Genomic DNA, 25,761 nt, shown 5'->3' with positions numbered 1-25,761 from the left:
GCTTGAAGAGTTGGAAAGTTGGGACTTTGCTGACCATCTTCCCTCTCTTTGCAGCCAGAGACGCCTGCTTCTGACGGGAACACCTTTGCAGAATAGCCTCATGGAACTGTGGTCCTTGATGCACTTTTTGATGCCCCATGTCTTCCAGTCTCATCGCGAGTTCAAAGAATGGTTCTCTAACCCCCTAACTGGCATGATTGAGGGCAGCCAAGAGTACAATGAAGGTCTAGTCAAACGTCTCCACAAGGTAGGGACTGTAACAGTTTGTCAAGAGTGCTGGGAATGGTGGGGAACTAAGGGCAATACCCAGAAAACCCTTAGGGAGAGAGAAGTCAGTGCTAGGCTGAATTTATCCAATTGTCAGGCTGTGGTGTTCCAGTGACTAACCCACTGCCAGATTGAGTGACCTCATCTTCATCACCATTCTGCTAGTTTTCTTTAATGGTGACATTTCTGTTCTTATTCTCTGAGTAGAATGATACTGCTGATCAGTTCCTGGCTTGGATTTCTCTTTACCTGACTTTCACAGCTTCATATTTTTGGTGTGTTCTCTCCTTCCTCTTTCTTTCTTCCTTCCTTCCTTCCTTCCTTCCTTCCTTCCTTCCTTCCTTCCTTCCTTCCTTCCTTTTCTCTTCCTTCCTTCCTTCCTTCTTTCTTTCTTTCTTTGTTTTCATTGTCGTTGTCATCATCTTTTTCTTTTTTTTCTTTTTTTTCCTTTTTTGGTCTTCTGTGGCTCCTCTTCGCTCGTCCAGCGTCCAGCTTTTAAATAACACCTCCCAGCGTTCTGATTTTTTTTTTTGTCTCCCAATTTACATATCTCATAGGCATACTCATTCATAATTCCTTGACTCTCAACCTGTATTTAAATTTCTGATGATGTCTTACATTAAAAGTTCCTCTTGAACTCACTCTGTTCTGAGGCAAACATCTCAAGCATTATAACCTATTATTTCTAGTCCATTTTGGTCAATCATGCTATTGTTTTGATAAATCAGACTGGAAACCAGGAAGTTTTCCTTAAGTTTACGTCTTCTGTTTTAAAATTTTTAAATGTTTTAAATTGTTTTTCATTCCCGTTTTGCTGAGATATGATTGACATACAGTATTGTATAAGTTTCAGGTGTACAACATAATGATTTGTCTCTCATGCATCATGAAATGATTACCACAGTAGGTTTAGTGAAACTATATCTCTTCCTCCATTTTATCTTCTTTCACTTCTTCTGTGTGAACTTGATGATTATGTCCTATCAGGTTTTACTTCTTGAGAGCTCAGATTTGCCTTTTGTTTTCTATGCTGCTGTCAGTGCCACAAATTTTGTTCTTAGCTCCTCATGTGAATTTATTCTCATAATCTTGTAAATTTACAGTGACTCCTTAAAATGTAATTTGATTCATCCTTTCTGCATAGTTAGTTGTTCTGACCTGAGTGCTTTCTTTTATCACTTCTTATTGTTGTGGTATCATCATCTTTCTATCTGTCTCTTTCATTATAGTAAATTTCTTGAGAGGAGAGATTGCACTTGACTCATCTTTGTGTGATTGGTTCCTTGCATGCTGCATGGCTCCATGATCATTTACTGATGAGCTAAGCCAGCGCTCTGCTGGTCATCAGGCCAAGATCCAGCTAGAGGGTCTAGGCTGGGGCTCAGTGCCCACTGTTCTCCTGTCAGCCTCCTGCTTATTTGCTTTTAGGTTTTGCGGCCTTTTTTGCTGCGCCGAGTTAAGGTGGATGTTGAGAAGCAGATGCCTAAAAAGTATGAGCATGTTATCCGCTGCCGGCTCTCCAAGCGCCAGCGCTGTCTCTATGATGACTTCATGGCACAGACCACGTAAGGGAGGACTGAGGGTGGGCCTGGGACCCTAGACTGGAGCAGAGGTGATTATCAAGATGCCCCATTTATTTCTCCTTTCTCCCAGAACTAAGGAGACACTAGCCACTGGCCACTTCATGAGCGTCATCAACATTTTGATGCAGCTTCGAAAAGTCTGCAATCATCCAAACCTGTTTGACCCTCGACCTGTTACCTCCCCCTTCATCACTCCAGGCATCTGTTTCAGCACCGCCTCTCTGGTGCTAAGGGCCACTGATGTCCACCCTCTCCAGGTAAGCAGTTGTCCCCAAAGTTATTGGCCCTGCCTCAACCTTGCCCCTCTTTTCTTTAGGCCGGAGTCTGACCTTTTGCATCCTTACTTCTCCTGTCACCTCAGCATTATTCTAGTTTCATTGTTTTCTAACTGTGTCACTTTGGGCAAGCTAATTATTAATCTCTAATCCTAAGTTAGCTTGCCCTTCAAAACAGGGAGTATGAGGCCTGTTCTGCAGTATGCTTGTGAACATGGTATTAATATTTTTAGAAGTACTTGGCATATTAATAATACTTAAATATTTTGTTTTTCTACTCCTTCCCTCTTTTTGGCCATCTCCCCCTCAGATTTTTGTTTTTATTATTGTAAAACACACAAAACAAATTTTACCACTTTAACCATTCTTAAGTGTATGATACAGTGGCATTAAATACACTTACATTGTTATGCAACCATCACTACTATCCATTTTTAGAAATGTTTTCATCTTTCTAAACTGAAACTCCATACCCATCAAATAACAACTCCCCATTCTCCCTCTATCCCTAGCACTTGGCAGCCACCATTCTACTTTCTCTCTAAATTTACTATTCTAGGTACTTCATATAAGTGGAATCATACAGTATTTGTCCTTTTGTGACTAGCATATTTCACTTAGAATGTCTTCAAGGTTCATCCATATACTAGCATGTGCCAAAATTTCCTTTTTTCTTTTTTTTTTGAAGTTGAAAAATAATTCTGTTGTGCACATTGTGCATACATGTATACGCATACGTGCGTGTGTACGTATACATATATACGTATATATACACACCACATTTTGTTTATTCATCTATTCATCAGTGGACACTGGGGTTACTTCCACCTTTTGGCTATTGTGAATAATGCTACTATGAGCCTAGGTGTACAGACATATGTTAAAGTCCCTGCTTTCAATTCTTTTGAGTATATACCCAGAAATGGAATTGCCAGATCATAAGGTAATTCTATTTTTAATTTTTGAGGTGCTGCCGTACTGGTTTTCCATAGCGGCTGCACTATTTTACATTCCTACGAGCAGTTTGCAAAGGTTCTGATTTCTCCACATCATGGCCAGTATCTGTTTTCTGTTTTTTGATAATAGCTACCTTAATGGGTGTGAGGTGGTATCTCATTGATTTTGACTTCCTTAATGATTAGTGATGTTGAGCTTATTTTTGCTCATTGTATATTTTCTCTGGAGAAATGTCTATTCAAGATGTTTGCAGATTTTTTAATTGGATTGTTACGTTTTTCTGTTCAGTTGTTGGAATTCTTCATGTGTTCTGGATGTGAACCTCTTATCAGATACGTGATTTGCAAATAATTTGGTCCCATTCTGTAGGTTGCTTTTTTACTCTGTTGGTAGTGTCCTTTGAATATAGTCCTAACTTACAAATTTTTTCTTTTGTTGTCTGTGCTTTTGGTGTCATATTCAAGAAATCATTGCCACATTGACCCTTTTGACACCATGCTTTTGTGTTCCTTCTTACGTCAGAGGATAGACATGGGTCGGTTTGATCTCATTGGCCTGGAGGGTCGTGTCTCTAGATACGAGGCTGACACATTTCTACCCCAGCACCGCATTTCCCGCCGGGTTCTACTAGAGGTGGCTACTGCTCCTGATCCCCCACCCCGGCCCAAGCCAGTCAAGATGAAGGTCAACAGGTACCAGGGCTGAAGAATAGGGGGTGGGTTCCTAGAAAAAGTGGCTGCAGCTGGCTGGGGAGAATTGGGGTGGAAAGGAAGAAGATGGAGGCTATGCTTGAGTTGTTTATATGGGATGGATACAAAATATTTGGAGGGACTGGGAAGACAGTAACTAGAAGATGGTCCTGGGAGAGGCCCACAGTTGTATTACTGATTTTTTTTCCCCTCCTTCCTCTGCTTGGTGCTTTTCGGTTATTTCGGATTTCTTTCCCTCTTTATCCTTTGGGTCTTCCCTTTCCCTCCTTTGCTTTAATAATCTCTGTTTTTCTACCTCATCTTCCTTATTTTTTCTTTTCCTACTCCTTAATCTTTCTCCCTACCCATCCCCTTGTTTTTTCCTCATAGGATGTTGCAGCCAGTGCCCAAGCAAGAAGGCCGGACAGTGGTGGTGGTGAACAGTCCACGGACCCCCCTGGGCCCTGTCCCAGTCCGACCCCCTCCAGGCCCTGAGCTCTCAGTCCAGCCCACCCCTGGCCCAACCCCCCCAGTGCTGCCAGCACCACTGATGGTGTCGGCCGCGCCTGCCGGGCCCCCACTTATTCCAGCATCCCGGCCTCCTGGCCCTGTTCTTTTGCCCCCACTGCAGCCAAACAGTGGGCCTCTCCCCCAGGGTGAGTTGCAAGGGAGCCAGGATGCTGGGGGGTACTTTAGGCCGGTTGCTTGGATTGGGGGAGAAGTAATGAAATTAGTGTTTGAGGAGCTGGGGTGGAGACGGGTGCGATCTTTGATGGGCTAGAAGGGATTAAGTATGGAGGCTTTCTGAGCAGGCTAAGGCTTTAGTCAGGGTTTATGTGACCGGTGCTTGCTTTGTATTTACAGTGTTGCCATCCCCTCTGGGGGTCCTGAGTGGGACCTCACGGCCTCCCACACCAACCCTGTCCTTGAAGCCGGCCCCACCTGCCCCTGTTCGCTTGAGCCCTGCCCCACCCCCAGGCTCCTCCAGCCTGTTGAAGCCCCTGACAGTGCCACCAGGCTATGCCTTCCCTTCCGCTGCCGCCACCACCACCTCTACCACCGCAGCTATTGCTCCCACCACGGCAGTACCAGCACCTACTCCTGCACCACAGCGCCTCATCCTGTCTCCCGATATGCAAGCTCGCCTGCCCTGTAAGTTCCCAGGGCTCTGTGAGGGTGAAAGACTTGAGGGAGGAAAGGCTTATATGCCATGGAGCTGTAGAAGAGCTTGGGACCATGAGATAATTGAATTCTAGGTAGCTAGCTTATTATTAGGTATTTTGTCAGACTTTGGTAACTCATAATCAGGTAAGAGCCCTCAAGTAGTTCACAGTCTGTAGTGGGGGAGATGACACATAGATGAGTAAATAGTTGTATGCCTAGCAGTAGAAAATTGGGAGTAAGAGGCAGTGTAGAGGAGGGGATTGGTGATTAGCTCGCTATGGTGGCAAGCTATTAGAGGATGTAAAGAAGATTGCAAAGCAAACAAGTGGGATCGGAAGGAGTAGCATGTCAAAAGCTCAAAGGCTGTATGTAGATGGAGGCTGAGCTTGTTAGAACTTAGTAAATTGAGGGGAAGAGTTAGAGAAGCTGGAGTCTTGTGCCTCTTGTAGGTCTGTGAAGTGACGTTAAGCTGAGTGATTCTCATGTACATTAAGCCCCTTCTTTATTCATAGCAGGCGAAGTGGTCAGCATCGGGCAGTTGGCCTCACTGGCACAACGTCCAGTGGCTAGTGCAGGGGGAAGCAAACCTCTCACCTTCCAAATCCAGGGCAACAAGCTGACTTTGACTGGTGCCCAGGTGCGCCAGCTTGCTGTGGGGCAACCCCGCCCGCTGCAAAGTAGGTAAAACCCATCCCCTGTCCTGCCTATTTCCTCCTCTTCCTTGTGCCTTTGTTTTTGTGGCTCTCTTCAGATGTCAGCCTTTATGTTTCTTTCCCTAGCTTTTGGTGGGTGAGTCCAAGGGGAATGGTTGGTGGGGCGTCTTTTGATCAATATAGGGATGAGACCATTTTAGAGAAGCTATTCCCTCTGTTCTTCCTCTCTTCTCTTGCCCTTGCCTCTGCCCTCCTCCGGCTGATAGCTGCTTCTCTCTCTCTTTCTCTCTTCCCTTAACCCAGGGAATGTGGTGCACCTGGTGTCAGCAGGGGGGCAGCACCACCTCATCAGCCAGCCTGCCCATGTGGCCCTCATCCAGGCCGTGGCCCCGACCCCTGGCCCCACCCCTGTTTCTGTGCTGCCTTCTTCGACCCCCAGCACCACCCCTGCCCCCACTGGCCTCAGCCTTCCGCTTGCTGCTAACCAGGGTGAGGCTCCTGGCCTTCCTACTTACTTTGCCCTTGCTGGCCTTGGTCTTTACGGGCATGCCCTGGGCTACTATCTGTCCAGCCTTCCCTCAGTGTTGTTTTCCCTTGCCAGTATCTGATATCTGTCTGCTACCCTCTCCTGCCCCTGGACTTCTTCCATTCTTTGGGTCTCTTGTTTCTTTTCTACCTTCCCCTCAATGTAGCTTCCTCTTGCAGTGCCACCAACCATGGTGAATAATACAGGCGTGGTGAAGATTGTAGTGAGACAGGCCCCTCGGGATGGACTGACTCCAGTTCCTCCATTGGCCCCAGCACCCCGGCCTCCGAGCTCTGGGCTTCCAGCTGTGTTAACTCCACGCCCCACATTAACCCCTGGCCGGCTACCCACACCTACTCTGGGGGCTGCCCGGGCCCCCATACCCACGTCCACTCTGGTGAGGCCCCTTCTCAAGCTTGTCCACAGTCCTTCGCCTGAAGTCAGTGGTGAGTCCAAATGGCTGAGGCCAAAAGTTTTTGCTGGGAATAGGGTGGTCCAGAGGGTTTCTTAATCATAACAGATCCCTTCATCATCAGCATACTGAACGCGTTGCATTGGGTCTCCAAAATGGGCTGCTGAGCCCTTGCCTCACTCCAAGATACATTAGTTGGAACCTTGGAAGGAAAGGAAATGTTAAATTGTCAGATTCTTTGACTATGAGCTCATAGTCTGGGAGTGAAGGTCTTCTGGGGCACGGGTGAAGATTGGGAGTATGGGAAGGGGTGGGGTGGGTAGGGTAATAGAAGGAGCAAGAAAAGAATTCTTGGGCTAACTTATCCTCTCTCTCCACAGCTTCAGCACCCGGAGCTGCTCCTTTGACCATCTCTTCTCCTCTCCCTGTGTCATCCTCACTCCCTGGGCCAGCTTCTTCTCCATTGCCAGTTCTCAACTCCTCTCCCCTTGCTAGTCCTGTGACTTCTACAGTCTCAGTTCCAGTGTCGTCTTCACTCCCCATTTCCGTCTCCACAGCGCTTCCTGCCACAGCCTCAGCTCCACTCACCATCCCCATCTCAGCCCCCTTGCCTGTTTCGGCTTCAGGCCCAGCTCTGTTGACCAATGTGACTCCAGCACTGGCACCTGTTGTCTCAGCGGCTCCTGGTCCTCCCTCTTTGGCACCAGTTGGGGCTTCCCCATCAGCGTCAGCCTTAACTCTAGGTTTGGCCACAACTCCATCCTTGTCCCCGTCTCAGGCACCTGGTCACCCTCTGTTATTGGCTCCAGCCTCTTCACATGTTTCGGGGTTGAACTCAGCCATGGCCCCAGCATGTTCACCCGTCCTGGTGCCAGCTTCTGCTCTGGCCAGTCCTTTTCCGGCAACACCAAATCCAGCTCCAGCTCAGGCTTCCCTTCTGGCTCCAGCACCTACTGCATCTCAGGCTTTAGCCACCTCTCTGGCTCCCATGGTGGCTCCACAGACAGCAATCCTGGCTCCTTCTCCAGCTCCTTCTCTGGCTCCTCTTCCAGTCCTGGCTCCATCACCAGGTCCTACTCCTGTCCTGGCTCCATCACAGACTTCGGTTCCAGTTCTGGCTTCATCATCTACTCCAGGAACTTCTTTAGCCTCAACTTCTTCACTGTTGCCAGCCCCAAGTCCTGCATTGGCTCCATCATCAGCTCAGACTATGGTACCAGTCTCGGTTCCGTCACCTCTCCCGAGTCCGTCTTCTGCGCAGACACTGGCTTTACCCCCAGCTTTAGCATCCACACTTGGTGGCTCATCTCCATCTCAGACACTCTCTTTGGGAACTGGGAACCCCCAAGGGCCCTTTCCAGCTCAGACATTGTCATTGACTCCAGCATCATCCCTAGTACCAGCTCCAGCCCAGACACTGTCTTTGGCACCAGGACCACCACTGGGTTCATCTCAGACGCTGTCTCTGGCTCCAGCACCCCCTCTGGCTCCAGTTTCTCCAATGGGCCCGGCCCCAGCTCACACGCTGACTTTGGCTCCAGTATCATCATCTGCTTCACTCCTGGCCCCAGCTTCAGTGCAAACATTGACCTTGAGCCCGGCCCCAGTTCCAGTGCCCACCTTGGGCTCAGCTGCAGCTCAGACTCTGGCACTGGCCCCAGTCTCAACACAGGCCCCAGCTTCCCAGGCATCCTCCCTTGTGGTTTCAACATCTGGTGCCGCTCCTTTGCCTGTCACCATGGTATCCCGGCTGCCTGTTGCCAAGGATGAACCTGAGACACTGACATTACGCTCTGGTCCCCCCAGCCCTCCCTCCACTGCTACCTCGTTCAGTGGTCCCCGACCTCGACGCCAGCCCCCACCACCACCTCGTTCCCCTTTCTATCTGGTAAGTTTTACTCCCTCAAAGGAGAGGAAACAAGAAGTTGAGTTTCTTTGGAGTGTTGATAGAGTGGATGGAACAAAGTAATGTCACTTTTATCTTGGTAAATTATGGAGTCTAGTTTTGTGCACCTAATACTTGAATGCCATTGGACAAGACCCTTCTCTTCCCTGGGCCCTTACTCTTACTTACAAAATGGAAATAATCATGTTCTACCTTTCTCAGAGGAGTAAGTGAAGACATAATGTACTTTTAAAACTATTAGTCACCGTTGTGTTCAAGGTTTTCTTGTTACAGTTGGCCTCTTTGGTTCTTGCTTACTCTTTTGAGTTAGTGTCGTCACCTAATTGCCCCATTTTACAGATGAAACTAACCCACTAAATGATGTTACAAAGGTTACACAACTTGGAAGAACACAGATTGCTGACTCCATTGCTTTCTCTTTCCCAAAAGAGACAGTCCTCTGGGACAGGAAGATATTTCTCAGTTGCTGAAACCATCACCATCATCAAGCATTTGAACTTCTAAGTGAGAAGTGACACCACAGAATACAGTTACCTAAAGATCATAAGCCTCTGACTTTGATAGTCATTTCTTGTAGTTTTTTACCTTCATGGTGGATAAGTAGTCAATAAAAAGAATTCTGTTCCCTGTCCTTTCATGAGCTTTCTGGTAGCCATTTTTTTCTGTCATACATAGTTGCCATATATGTTTGGTTAAGTTAAAGTTACAACTCAGAGTAAATAACCCAGGAGGTACTAAGAAGAAAGAGCTTGTGAGTTCCTCCAGGTCCTCTTACCTTTTTCTCACTCTGGTAATAGAGCTGCTGCTTATCTTTTGCTTCAGCCCCAGCTCCCCACCCTCCATCAGTGCCACTGATTCCACTTTTGATCTGGCTTTTTGGAAGTAGAGAGAAGAGAACCTAGTCCCTAGCCCAAGGGTGCAACCCCATGGTCTGTGCTGAATTTTCATTACTCTGCAAGTAGGTAATGGCTTCTTGACACTAATTTTTCTTTTAAACACTTTGAGATATGTGTAAGTCACATACCATACAGTTTACCCACTTAAACTGTACAATTCAATGCCTTTTAGTATATTCATAGAGTTAGGGAACCATGACCACAGTCAACTTTAGGACATTTTCATGGCCCTAGAAAGAAATCCCATACCCATAGCTGTCATCCCTAAACCTTTCCATTCCTCTCAGCTCTAGGTAACCACTAATCTGCTTTTTATCTCTGTAGATTTACCTACTGTGGAGTGATAACATGTAGTCTTTGGTGACTGGCTTCTTCCACTTAGCTTAATATATTTGAGGTTCATCCATGTTATGCTGTAACTAATATATATGTATTGGTGCTTTATTTCTTTTTATTGTTGAATAATACTCCATTGTATGCATATACCACTTTTTATATATTCACCCGTTGATTGGGCGACATTTGGATTGTTTTTATTTTTTGAATGTTATAAATAATGCTGCTATGAACATTTATGTATAAGATTCTGTGTCTTTCATATGTTTGCAGTTATATTAGATATAAACTTAGGAGTAAAATTGCTGGGTTACAGTAACTGTATTTAACCATTTGAGGAACTGCCGAACTGTTTTCCAAAGTAGCTGTACCTTTTGCATCCACAGTAGCAGCTTAAAAGGATTCCAGGTTCTCTACATAGTTGCCAAAACTTGTTATTGTCTTTTTGATTATAGCCATCCTGATGGGTGTAAAGTGGTATCTTGTGGTTTTGATTTGCATTTTGCTGATGGCTAATGATGTTGAGCATCTTTTCAGTGGTTGTTGGCCATTTGTGTATCTTTGAAGAAATATCTGTTCAGATCCTTTGCCCTTTTTAATTGGGTTATTTTATTTTATTCCTTTAGATACTCTGGATACAAGTCCTAGTTCAGATATATGATTTGCAAATATTTTCTCTTTTGCTACTACTTTTGAGAGCTGGCCTTAATGATTATTCCCTCTGCTGGGATGTTTTCTTTCCTCACTTAGATTACCAGGAGCCAAGAGGTCAAGCTTAAGGTGGCAGTCAAGAAGGGAGACTTGGGACACTGCTTTATTTCAGGACCAACTTCTGGGGTCCCGTCTCCATTATTTGTTCATTCTAATAACATATTATTGAGAACCTACTTTTTGCTGTTAGATACTGAGCTAGATATGGGGTGATTACAGTGAGCAAGATCATATATGGTTCATGTTACATGGGGCTTAAGGTAGAAGAGATTAATCAAAGAATCATACAAATGTAAAACTACAAGTGTGGTAAGTGTAACAAGAAGTGGCTTTATAGCCTGTGAAATTGGAATCACAGCTATGGGAAAGGATTGGGTCAAAGTCATACAGATTTCCTGTCAGCGAGGGCACTCCCCTTTTTTCTCTCAGGGTAATGGTATTTAGTTGTCTGGTGAGCTGTTCCCATCTCGCCCCATTCCAGCCTGGCCCTTGGCAGAAACCTGCTGTGGATTTGATTAACCTCTCTGTATCCTGATCGGTAATTTGAGGAGGGATTTTAATTATTGTTTTGGTTCTACTACAGAAAGGTAAACTAACTTGGATATTCTGGAGTTAAGTGTTATGTGGGAAAATTCTCATAAATTATCCATTCTGTAAGCTCTTTGAATATGTACATCTTAATTTTGAATATTTAAGCATCTGCTTTGGCAGATCAGTTTCTTCTTGCAGAGAACTTACCTAATTTAACATCATGAAAGTAATAAGTCTCATTGAGACCTTGGAAAACAAAAAGCATAGTGTATTTTTGTATCTTAGGTTTCCATAGATTGTGTTTAATTTGGGGAGGAACTGCTTGGTTTTCTGTGAGGACGCTGATTACTTTTTCTGTGTTTTTCTCCTCTCTTCCTAAGGACTCTCTGGAGGAAAAGCGGAAGCGGCAGCGGTCTGAACGCCTGGAACGGATTTTCCAACTTAGTGAGGCTCATGGGGCCCTGGCACCTGTGTATGGGACTGAAGTCCTGGATTTCTGTACCCTGCCCCAACCTGTTGCCAGCCCCATCGGCCCTCGTTCTCCTGGCCCCAGCCACCCCACCTTTTGGACTTATACCGAGGCTGCCCGCCAGGCTGTACTGTTTCCCCAGCAACGACTAGACCAGCTGTCAGAAATCATTGAGAGGTTGGCAGGGCTAAGTGCTAATGGGAAGTGGGTCTTGGGGCCTCTGAGTGGATGTAGCATTTAGGACTGATGAAGGTGCTAACTTCTAGGGCCTTTCAGAGTTCCATGTTTTATACTGCTTACCTTCTTTTTACAGGTTCATCTTTGTCATGCCTCCTGTGGAGGCACCTCCCCCTTCCTTGCATGCCTGCCATCCACCTCCTTGGCTGGCTCCACGTCAGGCATCCTTCCAGGAGCAATTGGCCTGTGAGCTCTGGCCCCGGGCTCGTCCTTTGCACCGTATTGTGTGTAACATGCGCACCCAGTTTCCTGACTTGAGGCTCATCCAGTATGATTGTGGTGAGTTCATTGGCTAGTGAGGATCCCCTTGACCATTTTTTTGTCTTAGTATCAAGACTACTATATCAGAGGGATGCTGTACATGAAGTCTCTGGATTTCATGAAACATTAGGCAGTTTTTTAGGTTATGCTTATGGGTAGGCCTTATGATGAGTTTTCTTGGCATTCATGAATTTGACTTTGATGAAAGTTGAAAATGTGTGCTAGCTCATTTATTCAGTGATTATTTTGTGAGCATCTGTTATATTTTGCTATTCATTTGGGACACAATAGCAAATGAGATAGCACAGCATGAAGTTTTCAGATTTACAGGGAAAGGTGTATGGTGGTACAAAACTACAGTAAATAGTAGATTTTGTTTTGGGAAAAGGCAAAGATTCTTGTCTTTTGGTTAGAATCTTACTGGTTAGAATGAATTTGGCCACAAGAAACAAAACTAACCAATAGTGGCTATACCACAAGATCACTTATTGTTTACTTAATGAGAAATGCTGAGAATGGTGGTATATGGCAGGTTAAGTGGATTAGTGGCATCTTCATGGACCCAGGACTTTGCCTGCTATCCTTAGCTTTTATCTTTTTATTCTCATAGTTATTTCTTTATGGTCTTCAGATGCCTGCTGTAACTCCAGGGAGTACACCAGTGTTCAAAGCAGGAAGCGAGGGGTTGAGACAGAACACTCCTAGCAAGTCTTTATTTTTTCTGAGAAAAGAAAACCCTTCAGTTGACTGATTCAAAACTCCTTGGCTCAAATTGGGCTTTATGCCCATCCTTAGAACAATCACTGAAAGGGTAATGGCAAAGAGGAACTGTGGTTTATTTAGTCCAATAATGATTCATCACCTAGGGTTGGTTTGGGGTATGTCTTCCCTGGGAAAAAGAGATCTCTGCCAGGTGTCTACAATGTTAATCAGGTTCTGTTAACCAAGAATGGCTGTTGGACAGTAGTGATTAGTTTCTGCCACAAACCTGCACAGATATTTCTATTGTAACATGTTTAGAGATTGCTTATATGTTAGAATATAAAAAAGTCAGCAGGATTTTTACTAGTATGTGCTCAATAAATAATTCAGTCAAAAATAATTCTGTAACATTTGAAACCATTCGGAATAGATGAATTGAAAGTTTTTGTTAAAAGTGTTGAAACTGACTTACTCAGAAATGTTATAGAAGTTATTTCTATGTTTAATGGGAGGTTAGACTAGCTAATCTCATGAGATCCTGCCTATATGGTTCTGATCTCAGTGACCTTCAGTCTCTGTCTATAAGTCATGACATTGTTGGATTTGTTGGTATCTATCTTATAAATCTGTTCTGTGTTTCAGCTGGTATAACTCAGTGTAGTACTTAAAGATCTCTTGCTTATACACCATTGAGGATTTCTCTTTTTCCCCTGGAGGGTCTGTGTTACTCTACTCCAAGCTAGACTGAAAGAAGTCAGAGCCAAGACAGGAGTAGACTGAAGAGGGGAACCCTTAAGGGAAGAAAATATATAAAAAATATTTTTGATCCCCTGGGTAAATTGAAATCCTAGCCTAAAAGCTTTATCTTTCAGCTATACAGCCTTCCAGTGCTGAATGTTCTCCCCATTCCAGCTTACAGCTAGTTCCCTGTACCCCTTCATATCTCTTCAGGAAAATTGCAAACATTGGCAGTGCTGTTGCGACAGCTCAAGGCGGAGGGCCACCGGGTGCTCATATTCACCCAGATGACCCGAATGCTAGATGTCTTGGAGCAGTTTCTCACCTACCATGGCCACCTCTACTTGCGTCTGGATGGGTCTACTAGAGTTGAACAGAGACAGGTAACCCAGGCATCTGCTGCCCTTAGAGGCTCACTTCGGGTTCTGTCTCCTTTTTCTAGGCCTCAGAGTCCCAGGAGGGGCCCCACTAAGCCTTGATCTATTTTTGGGGATATGTCTCCCAATACTATCTTTTTTTCCCTTTTCCTCTAGGCCTTGATGGAACGATTCAATGCAGACAAACGCATATTCTGCTTCATCCTTTCAACTCGAAGTGGGGGTGTGGGCGTGAACCTGACGGGGGCAGACACTGTTGTTTTTTATGACAGCGACTGGAATCCTACCATGGATGCTCAGGCCCAGGATCGCTGTCACCGAATTGGCCAGACTCGAGATGTCCACATATATAGGTATTGCCTAGTCTCCCCTCACCTTGCTTTCCTTTTGCTGATAGGATTTTTATTGATGTATTTGGCTGTTTACATGTGGCCTTCATCACCCTCTAGGCTTATCAGTGAACGGACAGTGGAGGAGAACATCCTAAAAAAGGCAAATCAGAAGAGAATGTTGGGAGACATGGCTATTGAGGGAGGCAACTTCACCACAGCCTATTTTAAACAGGTACTAAGGTCTTCCACCCTATGCAGGAGAGAACTGCATCTGTAGGAGATACTACTGCTTATTAAAAAGGATGCTTTGACCTCCACAGACTTGCCTCTTCAGCCACTGGTATTTCTGGTACTTCTAAGAGCTATCAGCCTTAGAGCAGTAGACATGGGATCAGCATTCCATTGGCTCTGACACTTTTCTTGTGTTCTTTCCAAAGCAGACCATCCGAGAGCTGTTTGATATGCCTCTGGAGGAGCCATCTGGCTCATCTGTACCCTCTGCCCCTGAAGATGAAGAAGAGACTGTGGCCAGCAAGCAGACCCAGATCCTAGAGCAGGTGAAAAAACAAGTGGGCAGTCCCTAGAGTAGAGCTAATGGTTGTCTGATGAGCTTGTCCCAGGGGAAAGAACTCTTTCTGCTGATTCTGAGATTATAGTTGGCCTTTGATAGTTGTGAGGAGATTGCTTATTGGTTCACATGATTTCATAGGTAGAAAACAGACAGGATTTGGAGTCCTCAGTTCCAGGTTTGAGTTCCAACAGTGCTTTTTAATAATTGTATTTGTTAAGCCAAGTCCATTTAACCTTTTGAGCTTTGCTTTTCACTTTTCTGAAGTACTATATGAGAAGGAAGGAAGTGAGGATTAAATGGCGTAGTGAATGTAAGAAGTGCTTCGTATATGGTGTAAAACTCATTTTCCAACACTGATGCATACTAGAATCATTTGGAAGGCTTTGAAAAAGGTTGATTCCCGAGCCCCATCTCAAAATCTACTAAATCATTTTTGAGAAATGAGGTCTGGGCATTTGTATTTTTTCAGAAGTAGAGGTTTAGGAACTACAGGTGTGGATTATCATGGAGAAGCTTTTTCCTACTAAGTGCCTTTCTCTCATTGCTGAGCATGCTCCAGGCTATTTCCCTCAGTGACTTTGGTTTGAGCTCCCTAGATATTCATCTCAGAGGAATAATCAGATGTGGTTAGTCTGTTGTCTTGAAACACTCAGTGCAAAAAAGAATTGTGAATTTTTTTCGTGCTCAGGACTTTCTGGGACTGCTTTTTAAAGAGTTCTAAGGCTGACTTGAATGGAAAAGAAGTGGAAATAGAGGTCTCTGAAATAGTTGTTTTTGTCTCTGGTGGAACTCCTGGTTGAACCTATTCCATTTTATGGGGACCACTGCATTGCTTTGGTAATTTGGGGGGCTTAGAAGAGAGTTGAGTTCTGATGTAAACCTGGTTTGGTGTAAACTTGGCCTCAAACATTTACCAGAATCAAATCACAGGATATGAAGTTCTTTAATTCACATGTTTTCTTTCCCCATACCCTCATAGGCATTGTGCCGGGCTGAGGATGAAGAGGATATCCGTGCGGCCACCCAGGCCAAGGCTGAACAGGTGGCTGAGCTTGCAGAATTCAATGAGAATGATGGGTTTCCTGCTGGTGAGGGAGAGGAGGCTGGTCGACCTGGGGCTGAAGATGAGGAGATGTCCCGGGCTGAACAGGAAATTGCTGCCCTTGTGGAACAGGTCAGTGTTGGCTCCACTAGATCTCAGCCTCACCCTCATTCCTCTGGACTCTGTGACCCTTCTGTCTTCCCTGGTGAAAATAATCAAGGATGATGGGCGCTGGGCACCAGGTCCCTATGTTCATCACCACTGCTCTTCCCCATAGCTGACCCCCATTGAACGCTATGCCATGAAATTCCTGGAAGCCTCACTGGAGGAGGTGAGCCGAGAGGAGCTCAAGCAGGCAGAAGTGAGTATTTCGCGGGAGTGGGGATAGAAGTGAAAAGTGGCTGCTTTCCACCACTCCCCGCCCTGCTTGCCTCCCTCTGACCACTCCTTGGGCTCTGTTGTTGGTAGGAGCAAGTGGAAGCTGCCCGCAAGGACCTGGACCAAGCCAAGGAGGAGGTGTTCCGCCTACCCCAAGAGGAGGAGGAGGGGCCAGGGGCTGGGGATGAGGTTTCCTGTGGGACTGGTGGAGGCAGCCACCGGCGCAGTAAGAAGGCCAAGGCCCCTGAAAGGCCAGGGACTCGCGTCAGTGAGCGTCTTCGTGGAGCCCGGGCTGAGACTCAAGGGGCAAACCACACTCCTGTCACATCCACCCATCATACCCGCAGCACCTCCACACCCACCCGCTACAGCCCTGCCAGGGAGCGAGTTTCCCGGCCAGCACCTAGGCCTCGACCCACTCCAGCTCCAGCTCCTGCTGCAATTCCTGCCCCAATCCCTGTCCCAGTTTCTGCCCCGATCCCCACTTCAGCCCCAAATCCAGTAACCATGCTTCCTGTCCATATCTTGCCTTCTCCCCCTCTTCCACCTGCACAGATTCCACCCTCTTGTTCTTCTGCCTGTACCCCTCCTGCTGCTTGTACCCCTCCACCAGCTCATACTCCACCTCCAGCCCAAACTTCTCTCTTAACTCCTTCCTCCCCTCTCCTGCTTGGTCTACCTTCTGTGCCCATTTCCCCACCAGTCACCAACCTCCCCTTGGGCTTGGGGCCTGAGGCAGAACTATGTGCACAAGCAGTGGCATCTACTGAGTCCCTGGAGCTGGCTGAGAAGGCCAGCTCCGAGACTTCCCCAGTTACTCTTGTGCCCCCTAAGGATCTGTTACCAGTTGCTGTTGAGATCCTGCCTATGTCAGAGAAGAACCTTTCTCTCACCTCTTCTGCACCTAGCCCAACCCTGGCGGCTGGCAGCGTCCCCAACGGTCAAGAGCAGGAAGTGCCCGAGCCTGCAGAGGCGACCATTCTCTCAGTGCTGCCTGATGGTGAGGAGGTGCCCGCGTGTCTGAGTGAGAGCCATAGGCTGGAGCTCCCACCTTCAGCAGCATCTGATGAGCTACTTCAGGAGCCACTGGAGGCTGACAAGAACTCAGAAGAGCTGGTGGAGGCCCAGACCCCAACCTGTACCCCAGAGAAACCACAGGAACTTATTTCAGCTGAACAAGCTGAGGTCACAGCCCCATCAACCTCATCCTCAGCCACCTCCACACCTGAGGGTCCTTCGCCTGCCCGGCCCCCTCGGCGTCGTACCAGTGCCGATGTAGAAATTAGGGGTCAGGGGGCTGGTAGGCCAGGGCAGTCTCCAGGTCCCAAAGTGCTTCGCAAGCTGCCAGGACGGCTAGTGACTGTGGTAGAGGAAAAGGAACTGGTGCGGCGACGACGACAGCAGCGGGGAACTGCCAGCACCCTAGTGCCTGGAGTCTCTGAGACTGGTGCCAGCCCGGGAAGTCCGTCTGCCCGCAGCATGTCGGGGCCAGAATCCTCACCTCCCACCAGTGGTCCCTGTGAAGCTGCTCCCCCATCCACACTGCCCACCCCAACCCAGCAGCCCTTCATAGCTCGCCGTCGCATTGAGCTGGGGGTGACTGGTGGGGGCAGCCCAGAAAATGGAGAAGGGGCACTACTTGCCATCACCCCTCCTGCTGTGAAACGTCGGAGGGGGAGGCCCCCCAAGAAGAACAGGTCTCCAGCAGATGCTGGGCGAGGGGTGGATGAGGCACCTTCATCCACTTCTAAGGGAAAAACCAATGGGACTGACCCAGTCCCTGGGGCTGAGACCCTTATTGTTGCGGAGCCTGTGCTGGCACCCCAGCTTATTCCTGGGCCCCAGCCTCTTGGACCCCAGCCAATTCATAGACCCGAGCCCATCATCCTATCACCTGTGGAGAAAAGAAGGCGTGGGCGGCCCCCTAAGGCCCGAGATTTGCCCATTCCTGGGACCATTTCCTCTCCAGGGGATGGCAACCTAGAGAGCCGGACACAGCCACTCCCGCTACCACCACCCCTGCCACCACTCCCACCACTCCTAGCCTGTCCCACTGCTACTGTCGCCAACACTGTCACCACTCTCACCATTTCAACATCCCCACCCAAGCGGAAGCGGGGCCGACCTCCCAAGAATCCTCCATCACCTCGGCCCAGCCAGCTCCCTCTCTTGGACCGTGACAGTTCTTCTGGCCTCGAAAGCTATGGATTGGGGAAGCAGCGGCAACCCCAGGGCCAGGGGGAGAGTGAGGGTAGTTCCTCTGATGAGGATGGAAGCCGCCCCCTCACCCGCCTGGCCCGTTTACGGCTTGAAGCAGAGGGAATGCGGGGACGGAAGAGTGAAGGGTCCATGGTGGTGGCTGTAATTCAGGATGACCTGGATTTAGCAGATAGTGGGCCAGGCGGGTTAGAATTGACACCTCCTGTGGTCTCGTTAGCTCCAAAACTGCGCTCCACCCGGCTGCGTCCAGGGTCTCTAGTCCCCCCACTAGAGACTGAGAAGGTGCCTCGCAAACGGGCAGGGGCCTCAGTTGGCGGTGGTCCTGGGCTGGTAAAGCGGAGCCGCCTGCAACCTCCAAGTCCCCTGGGGCCTGAGGGTTCAGTAGAGGAGTCAGAGGCTGAAGCCTCAGGTGAGGAGGAGGAAGGGGACGGGACACCACGCCGCCGGCCTGGCCCCCGCCGGCTTGGTGGGGCCACCAACCAAGGGGACCAGCGCATCTTGCGCAGCAGTGCCCCTCCCCACTTGGCTGGCCCTGCCATTAGTCACAGAGGCCGCAAGGCCAAGACGTGAGTGGGCTGCCCCTCCACCTAGACTTTCCGCCATGGCCCCTCTCCCTCCGCGACCAGGCCTGACTCTGTTAACCACTACTTGAAGTCTTTCGAGAGGGAGAAATTCTCCAGGGAGACAGGGGCCTTCTCCCTTCTTTCCACCAAAGTAGGGGGTAGGCAACCGGTTGTCATGGAAACGGGGCTTTTCACATATCCCCCTTCCCTTCCACCCCACATGGCTGGGCAGTGTTAAGGGTGGCAAGATAGTCTCTGTCCCCACCCCCTTGTACTTGATCCCCCAGCTATCTTTTACAGCCCCCCACCCTTAGGGGAAGGGGGAGGGGCTTCTCTCTACAATGAGTTTTCTTTTTCTTTTTTTTTCTTTTTTTTTTTTAAGAAGAAAAAATAATAAACTTAGTTTCTGTATGAGCATCCGCGTAAGGAGGCTTCTGATTTTCTGGTCTGGTGGAGGGTTGGGTGGGAACTTGGGCATCGTTTTTCTCCTCTTGCTTGCTCTTTCCAAGACCTTAGTACCTGATCTCTAACCCAGAGTTACGTATCTTTGAGGCAGAAATCTCCACCCAAGAAGAGAAGAGAATGGCAAGTCTGATCTGGTAGGGTACCTTTCCCTGAAGTGTCAATTTTAAGTCCTTCAGACTCACATTTTTCTCTCCTCCCTTCTAGTCCCTTGGTTCCTGGACTTTCCTTCAGAGCTATCTGATGCCTCAGACTTTTTGTTGCTTTTATCCCTCTTTCTCAGGTGCTTTCACTCCCTTTCCAGAAGGCAGGCATCCTACATCCTGTTGCTCCATCCTTTGCCTTCCCTTGCTTTTCTCCATCTAGCCAAACTGGTTTGAGTCAGCCCCACCCCCTTCCGAGCTCCTGGGGCTCTTCAGATGGTGGCTGGCCACCCAACCCCACCCTTGGGCTTGGCTTGGAGCCCTGAGTCAGTTCCATCTCCACCCAAGCCAAATCAAACCTGAGGCTGGAGCCGAAACTCACAGTCCTTCAAGGCCTATAGCCAGGTAAGTCCCTGTTCATTTTTACATTGTCTCTGATCTCAGTTCCCTAGATCCTCTCCTTGTTTTTTCCCCCTGGTGACTGTATCTGTCTTTACCTCATCTGAGTTCTTTCCTCACATCCTTTCTCCTACAGCTTTGTGTGGCATATATCATTCTTTGGTTGTCTTGCCCCTTGTATTTCCCCTTTTGTAGCTTTTGTTACTTGTGTTCAGAGAACTGCAGATGGTTCCATTTTGTTTAGAATGTAGGGGAATAGAAATGAAGGTAGAAAAGTGGCTTGATGCCAGAGCTCTGAGAATTAGATGAGAAATGATTAAGTACAGCATCATTATGCCGGTTTCTGTGTGGGTTATGAGGTCATTTGGAGTCTAGAGTGTTAATTTGATTGTGTATAGCATGAGTTAAAATTGAGAGAGGAGGTGGCAGGGAGTCAACATAGAAAGGGAGACTGATTTGGGGAGGTGAGATCTTTCTAATGTTCAGTTTCTTCATCTATAAAAGCTTAGGTGAGTGGTTTTTCCCCTATCCCAAAACTGTTTTCATAGGAAATTGCTCCTTTGCTTGAAGTGGGGTACAGGGCCTAAGGTGCCATTCTCTGACCCCCTCCTTAATATTTGAGAGCAGCCTCTAAGGTACTTCAAGGAATTTTAGGGCCTTTTGAAAAACAGTTTAAAATCATTGACTTGGTTAGTCTCAGATTCCTAGTACTTCTTGGGATTCTGTTTTTCTCTACTGCTTCTCAGGGTGCCCCTGTCATTTTGTTTCTCCCCACTTTCAAAACAGTAATACAGATAATGCTGTGTTCACACTAGCTTGCCTTTAAAGACTCGGAATCTTAGGCTGAGGAGAAAGGATTCCAGCTGCATGTTTCCTCTTGGTCTGTGAGTCACTTGGGGAATTCCCAGTGAGGCAACCTTTCTGAGAGTTGGTATAGGCCATGAGGATGTGATCAGAGAGGGGTAGAGTCTGAGCAAGGCAAACCAAGGGCTCAGTTGTTGGGCTTATAAGTGTCTTGACTGTATCGCCCACAGGTGATGGAGGACGAGGAAAAGGCAGTGGAGGTCTTGGTGAGCAACATGGAAGCTGCTCATTCTCCATCCCCCATTCGCTGCTGCTGGCTCCGCCTCCGCTACTTGGCAGCTACTAGCGTTGTATGTGGCTGCTCTTGCCTGGGAGTCCTGGCCCTTGTGTTTGCCATCAAGGTGAGGAATGCAGTTCCTATGGGAGCAGGGGTGTGAGTGTATTAAGGCAATGGTTCTGTATACCTGATTTGTCTACATCGTTCAAACAATAAGTACTTATTAAAGCTTGGCTATGGCCCTGGTGCCAGAAATAAGAATAAGACATGGTTCCTGCAGTCAAAGGGCCAACAGCCTAATGAAAGAGATGACTGTGAAAATGGGTAATTGTTAACAAAAGGCAGCTCACCAGTACTTTAATAGAGGAAGCACAGGGTATTCTGGGAGCTAGGGAGGATATGTGTGTGCAGTTATATGTTTGTGTGTAGTAGAGTAGGTGACAGGAAAGGCATCGTAAGGGAGTGGCAAGAACGTAATCTTAAAAGATGAATGAATAAGAGTGAAAGGGTGTTCCAGGTGAAGAGAGCACAGGCAACCTGGACCATTAGTTCAGCATGACTAAACCAGTGAGGAATAATAGTGAGAGATGAAGCTGGAGGGCCCAGATTCCCGAGAACCTCCAGTGCTGTGCTTAGGAGTTTCAGCTTTATTTAGGAAGTACTGGGGAGCCTTTCAAGGATTTTTGCAAAGGAGAACAGCATGGTCAAATTTGGGTTTCAGTAAAATCCAATCTCAGGGCCTACTACATAGAGGATGCATTGGAAGGGGCAAGACTCAGGGCAGCTGAGCAGTAATTAGACCAACCTGTAGAGTCCAGGAGAAGCTATGGGAGTTTTGAGAGGGCTTCACCACTTCAAAACATCTAACAGAGACTGCATACCTTTCGAAAGTCCACAAAGGCTAACTTAAACATCATACTGGAATCCCTTAACCTTAGTTATATTTTAACCAGAAGCTGTATTTTTATCATCATAAGAATTTCTGGGTTTCCTTAGGGCAAAATCATTTTTAAAAAAATCCTTAATGGAAAAAGATGAGGCCCATTAGGCTAATGAGATATTAATTAGGTGTTGTTTGATTGGACATGAGTGAAATACTCCAAGATAGCTCACTATTTCTTGCCATGAATTCCAAATTCTGAATGAATCTGGGATGAATAGAAAAGAATGGGGAATAAAATGACTGAAAAATACTTTCCCATAAGTGATCTTGTGAGCTAACAACAGCCATCCTGTAAAGGAGGAAGAGCAGAGTGGGTACCTTACTTTGCAGATGAGATATGAGAGAGAAACTGGAAAGAGAGGTGGACGTTGTGGGTGTGAGGTTTTGAGCCATGACAAAGATGTAGGGTTGGAGTGGGGCCGTGGGCATTTGGGGAGCAGAAGCAGGGGGAGAACCTAACCAAAAACCTACCCCCACAGGCGGAAGAGCGGCATAAGGCAGGCCGGTTGGAGGAGGCAATGCACTGGGGGGCCCGGGCCCGGAGGTTCATCCTGGCCAGCTTTGCCACCTGGCTTGCTGTCCTTATCCTGGGCCCTGTGCTTCTATGGCTGCTCTCCTACGCCATCGCCCAGGCTGAGTGACCCTGGGTGGCCTCTGCTGAGAGTTAGCCGACACCTCCTGGATCCTGCAGTGCGACATTGCTAGGGTCCAGTGCGAACAGTGGTACTTCCTGGCTGGAAGGATGGTGCTTCTCTCAAAGGACTTTGGAAGAGCTCTTTAGCCCTTATAAAAGGAGGCAGCAGCTGAGACTGATGAGGGGAGGTCAGCCTGCTCTGTTCTTTCAGTGCTCACCATCCCCTATTCCCCACAACCTACCCCATCCTCGGGGCCTCCAGGAGGTGGGGTTGAAGACCAGGCCTGATTTTATTAGTATTTGTTTTGTAATAAAACTCTTTTTTAGTGGTGAAATGCTCTTGTTTAATTTTTCTTCTTTTGCTTTTCCCTGGGCCCTTGGTGAGAGCCAGGCTAGACATCTGACTAATGGCAGAAGTCTGCATCTCCCCTTACCTAGGAGTTCCAAGAGGAGGAAAGGATTCCCCCCCCCCCTTTTTCCTTCTTCTGGAAGTTTCCCTTCTTGGAAACATCCAAGCTTCTCCCTTACATATCAACAGAGACCCTGAGGCCAGAGAGGAAGAGTCATAGCAGCAGCTACTGTTTATTGAGTACTTACTATGTTCCAGGCTGTGTTCTAAGCATTTTATATTTCTTCACTTCTTCAGGCCTCAAGATCACTCAATAGTAGGTACAATTGTTCTTATTTTATAGTTGAGGAAATAGGCACAGATTACCGAAGGTGACACAGCTAGTAAGTGGCAGAGCTGGAATTCAATCCAGACAGTTTAGTTCCAGAGTCAGAAGAGTAGTGAAAGGTTTGGATAACAGCAACCCTGTATGTGGAGGTTTGTATGATTATAATGAATCTTCATATCCTTTATCTTGAGCCTCATGATAATATTCTAAACATTTTTTAAATTTTTGTGAGGTGTATCACACATAAAGGAAAATAGCCAGAACAAATGCAAAGCTCAATAAATTAACACAAAGAAAACATCTGAAAAACCACTATTCAGTCAAGAAATTGAACATTGCCTGCACTCCAAATCCTCCTTTATACCCCTCGCACTCACTACTTCCTTTCTTCCCACAGGTATTTTCTTGTGTTACCCACAGGTATTCAGACTTCTAACAATGTAGTTTAGTTTTGCCTGCATTTGAACACTATATAAATGGAATCACATGTATTCATTGTGTGTCTTTTTTTTTTTTATTTTTTTTACGATTTTGAAATCCCAATCTATCCCTTCCCACCCTCCACCCCCCTAGTCATTGTGTATCTTGCTTCTTTTACTTAACATTGTGAGATACATCAATATTTGATGTAGCCATAGTTTTCATTTACTGTATAGTATTCCATTATATGACTATATTACAATGTACCCATTTTCTGTTAGTGGACTTTTGCAATGTTCCTGTTTTGGGATATTACGAATCATGCTGCTTTGGACATTCTAGTACATGTCTCCTGGAGTACATGTGGTCTGGGATGGAGTTTTTGGGTTACTTTACCATAATGCAGAGATCAGCAGAGCACCTAAAGAAATTAGAGATGTTGCACACTGAAGAGAGATTAAAGGGGAAGGAGAGGCACATGATGATCTTCAGTGTTTCAAAGTGCTGCAGGAAGGAAAAGTGAAGAGAACCCATCATTGGTCCCAGAGGTTAGAATTACAACAATGTGTACAAGCCATACATACAGTAGTGGTTCTGAACCTTGGCTTCACAGTGGAACCTCCTGGAGCCTTAAAAAGCCTGAGCCTTACCCCCCAGAAATCCTGATTTAATTGGTGTGAGGATAACTCATTTTAGATAGATTTTCTACAAAAACTTTTTTAAAGCTAATATTTTATTAATTAGCAGTTTCAGTTTACTAGAAGAGAATATCCCATCCCCTCAAAACTGATTATATTAGCTCTTGCTATTTTTTAACTCTACTTTGAAAAAATTTCAAATCTATAGAACAGTAGAATAGTACAGCGAACTCGTGTACTCCACCTAGATTTATAGTCTAACATTTCACCACATTTGCTTTTTTATCTTTCTAAATATATAATCTAACCATTTGAGGGTAAGTTGAATGCCCTTCATCTCTAAAGACTTCATAATCTATCTCCTAAGAACAAGGGTATTCTCTTGCATAACTACAGTATAACTATTTAATTCAGAGACGTTAACATCAATACAATATTATATTCTATATATATTTTGTGTGGTGGGGGGAGGTAATTAGGTTTGTTTATTTATTTATTTTTTAAGGAGGTACTGGGGACTGAACCCAGGACCCTCATGCATGCTAAGCATGCTCTCTACCACTTGAGCTGTAGCCTACCCCTACAATATTATATTCTAATACATAGTTCATATTCAAACTTGCCAGTTGTCCCAATAATGTCCTTTATAGCAAATTCTGCTTTAGGGTCCAGTGTAGGAACACTCATTATATTTAATTTGTTGTATCTCTTTAGTCTTCAACATTTTTTTAACGTGTGCCAAATACTGTATCTTATTACATGCAATATTTTCATACACTCTAATGAGGTAGGTAGTATAATCCCATTTTATAGCTTTTACATTTCAAAAGTTTCAAGAAGCATATCCAGTGTCTCATAATAAGCAGCAGGGGTTGCATTCAAACCTAGGTTGGTTGGTTGGTTTAATAATACAAAGCACATGTTCTTCACAGTTGACTCTCTTCATTATTACCCTGCTTTTTCAAATAATTCTCCCCTCAAGACTTGGTTTTCTCATTTATAAAATGAGCTCAGTAACCACAGCGCCTTTCATTGAAACCCCCAGGAAGGCAAAAGGGTTTAAATTTTTTAGGAACTTCCCAGGGATCTGTAGGGTTAGAGGTGATTATCACTGAAATGTGGTGCTTTGTACTTAGAAAATGTCAGGAGGTGTTTGTAAGGATGAGTTCAGGCCATAGTCTTCAACTTTTAGTAGGTCCTCATCCATTCTTTTTTTTTTTTTTTTTTTTTTTTTTTGTCTTTCATGGCGTTTTGAGGTGAGGCCAGTTTGTAGAATATCTCTCAATTTGAGTTCTTATGGTTGGATTCAGATTATGCATTTTTGACAGAAATATTACATAAGTTGTATGTCCTCAATACATCACATCAAGAGGCATATGCAAATTTGTCCTTTTATTGGTAACATTGGCAACTTAGTTTTAAGGTAGTATCTGTCAGATTTCTGCAAGGCAAAGATACCTTTTTTCCTTTATAATAAAAAAAAGTCATCTGTATAAATATCCTGTTCCCCAGCAAGTATTCACCAATAATTTTAATGCCGATTTTGCCCAAGTCAATTATTGTGAGGC

The 25,761-nt window shown here is 46.2% G+C and overlaps 2 protein-coding genes across 8 annotated transcripts in view; both read left to right on the top strand.

Moving 5' to 3' along the window:
• SRCAP (Snf2 related CREBBP activator protein) overlaps positions 1-19,210 on the top strand; it is a 30,372-nt gene extending 11,162 nt beyond the window's left edge. For 2 of the 7 annotated variants that reach the window (XM_032460441.1, XM_032460440.1), the window contains exons 16-34: positions 55-247; positions 1,696-1,832; positions 1,921-2,107; positions 3,605-3,774; positions 4,162-4,427; positions 4,636-4,923; positions 5,448-5,612; positions 5,892-6,077; positions 6,294-6,560; positions 6,907-8,414; positions 11,287-11,552; positions 11,689-11,891; positions 13,527-13,696; positions 13,847-14,043; positions 14,140-14,254; positions 14,460-14,579; positions 15,573-15,767; positions 15,913-15,996; positions 16,104-18,803. In XM_032460441.1, the coding sequence (XP_032316332.1) occupies positions 55-247; positions 1,696-1,832; positions 1,921-2,107; positions 3,605-3,774; positions 4,162-4,427; positions 4,636-4,923; positions 5,448-5,612; positions 5,892-6,077; positions 6,294-6,560; positions 6,907-8,414; positions 11,287-11,552; positions 11,689-11,891; positions 13,527-13,696; positions 13,847-14,043; positions 14,140-14,254; positions 14,460-14,579; positions 15,573-15,767; positions 15,913-15,996; positions 16,104-18,803 (7,417 nt within the window). Of the gene's footprint in view, positions 1-54; positions 248-1,695; positions 1,833-1,920; positions 2,108-3,604; positions 3,775-4,161; positions 4,428-4,635; positions 4,924-5,447; positions 5,613-5,891; positions 6,078-6,293; positions 6,561-6,906; positions 8,415-11,286; positions 11,553-11,688; positions 11,892-13,526; positions 13,697-13,846; positions 14,044-14,139; positions 14,255-14,459; positions 14,580-15,572; positions 15,768-15,912; positions 15,997-16,103 lie in introns of all 7 variants that reach the window. The other 5 variants (XM_032460445.1, XM_032460443.1, XM_032460442.1 and 2 more) reach the window with 5 other exon arrangements.
• Positions 19,211-19,351: 141 nt separating this feature from the next.
• On the top strand, positions 19,352-22,793 carry TMEM265 (transmembrane protein 265). Its single transcript, XM_014556572.2, has 3 exons — positions 19,352-19,806; positions 20,835-21,005; positions 22,304-22,793. Exons 2-3 carry the CDS (start codon positions 20,838-20,840, stop codon positions 22,463-22,465), a joined length of 330 nt encoding a protein of 109 aa, XP_014412058.1. The 5' UTR covers positions 19,352-19,806; positions 20,835-20,837; the 3' UTR covers positions 22,466-22,793.
• Positions 22,794-25,761: the final 2,968 nt, after the last annotated feature.

Source organism: Camelus ferus, chromosome 18 (assembly GCF_009834535.1).
Source record: "Camelus ferus isolate YT-003-E chromosome 18, BCGSAC_Cfer_1.0, whole genome shotgun sequence".
In the NCBI taxonomy this organism is placed as follows: Eukaryota; Metazoa; Chordata; class Mammalia; order Artiodactyla; family Camelidae; genus Camelus; species Camelus ferus.
This window is presented reverse-complemented; position numbering and strand designations above follow the sequence as displayed.

Bases quoted from the DNA above. Each gene is read 5' to 3' on its own strand.
- TMEM265 (XM_014556572.2), top strand. From the start codon at position 20,838: ATGGAGGACGAGGAAAAGGCAGTGGAGGTCTTGGTGAGCAACATGGAA. The intron at 21,006-22,303 runs GTGAGGAATGCA...CTACCCCCACAG, and splicing joins CCCTTGTGTTTGCCATCAAG to GCGGAAGAGCGGCATAAGGC.